The sequence below is a fragment of the Sorghum bicolor genome, chromosome 5 (genome assembly GCF_000003195.3).
Source record: "Sorghum bicolor cultivar BTx623 chromosome 5, Sorghum_bicolor_NCBIv3, whole genome shotgun sequence".
In the NCBI taxonomy this organism is placed as follows: domain Eukaryota; kingdom Viridiplantae; phylum Streptophyta; class Magnoliopsida; order Poales; family Poaceae; genus Sorghum; species Sorghum bicolor.
The window spans coordinates 52,218,699-52,219,783 of NC_012874.2; the positions used below are offsets into that span (position 1 = coordinate 52,218,699).

At 52.4% G+C, this 1,085-nt stretch overlaps 1 protein-coding gene across 1 annotated transcript; it reads right to left on the reverse strand.

Annotated features, from left to right (window-relative positions):
- On the reverse strand, positions 259-948 carry LOC8068743 (red chlorophyll catabolite reductase). Its single transcript, XM_002450723.2, has one exon. It carries the CDS (start codon positions 901-903, stop codon positions 295-297), a length of 609 nt encoding a protein of 202 aa, XP_002450768.1. The 5' UTR covers positions 904-948; the 3' UTR covers positions 259-294.

The window sequence follows — 1,085 nt, forward strand, 5'->3', positions numbered from 1 at the left end:
TCGGCGCGTCCGATGTCTCTATGCGTGCGAGTTAGATCGAAGGGAGACTTGATTGGATGAATTCTCTATTATGCCTATATTTACTATACATATCAAGAGCAACCATAATGAATATAGGCTAAGTAGTCCATAAGGACAGCTTTTGTGTTAGTGGACTAAAGCTATTGTTTAAAAAAAACTCATAGGCGTCAAAATCTGGACGAAAAAACGTGCGCGAAAAAGCAAAATAGAGATTGTGGCTCGCTGGGCTGACGGATGAGTCTAGGTACCAATATAAGAAGTTACAGTATTACATTATGGCCCACGAAAGGCCTTGTCGATTTCAGCCACTACCCTATCGGACACATGCTTGTCAAATATCTTGGGCAGGTTGGCAGACAGGTTAAGCTTGACCGATGTGGTTGAGATCATCTTGTCCCTCGCCACCAAGATCTCCTTCTCCGTCTCTTCCATCTCCTCGACACTCCCCGCACACTTGTTGAGCCACACATGAAGAAGCTCGGCGGCGGAGTGTGCAAGCTGGCCACGCACGATCTCCTCAAGCGCGGCCTCCTTACCCTGCTCCCCGCACTGGATGTCGACGACGACCGCCGTCGGTGACCACAGGCTCCGGACCAGCAGCGACGGCGAGACATACGGCCGGACCTGAGGGATCTTCTCGATGTTGATGCGATGAGCGTCGACGCTGGTCGCGCCATAGTACTTGTCGATGTAGTCCGGGTGGACCGGGAGGTCTCTGCGCGGGAAGAGATCGAGGAGGACGACGAGGGAGGACGGGCCGCCCTGGATGAGCTCCATGAGGAAATGGGGCGCGTCGGTGGTGCCGTTGAGGAACACGACGAGAGAGGTGATGTCGATGGCGCCTCCGGTCGGGAGCGCACGGTGGAACCAGGCCTCCAGCATGAAGTCGATCTGCACAGAAAACCATCAACGACTTTAATAAGGGCTCGTTCGTTTCAGTTGAATCCCGGCCAGGATTCCTCACTGAAGCGTATTCAAATTGTATAACGAATTCTGCTGGAATATTTCCAAAGAGCACATTCCCCTTCAACCGTACGAGCCTAAGGGAGCAATACCTCATGACA

What these genes read in the sequence shown, in the direction of transcription:
- LOC8068743 (XM_002450723.2), bottom strand. Translation starts at nt 903, where the DNA reads ATGCTGGAGGCCTGGTTCCACCGTGCGCTCCCGACCGGAGGCGCCATC.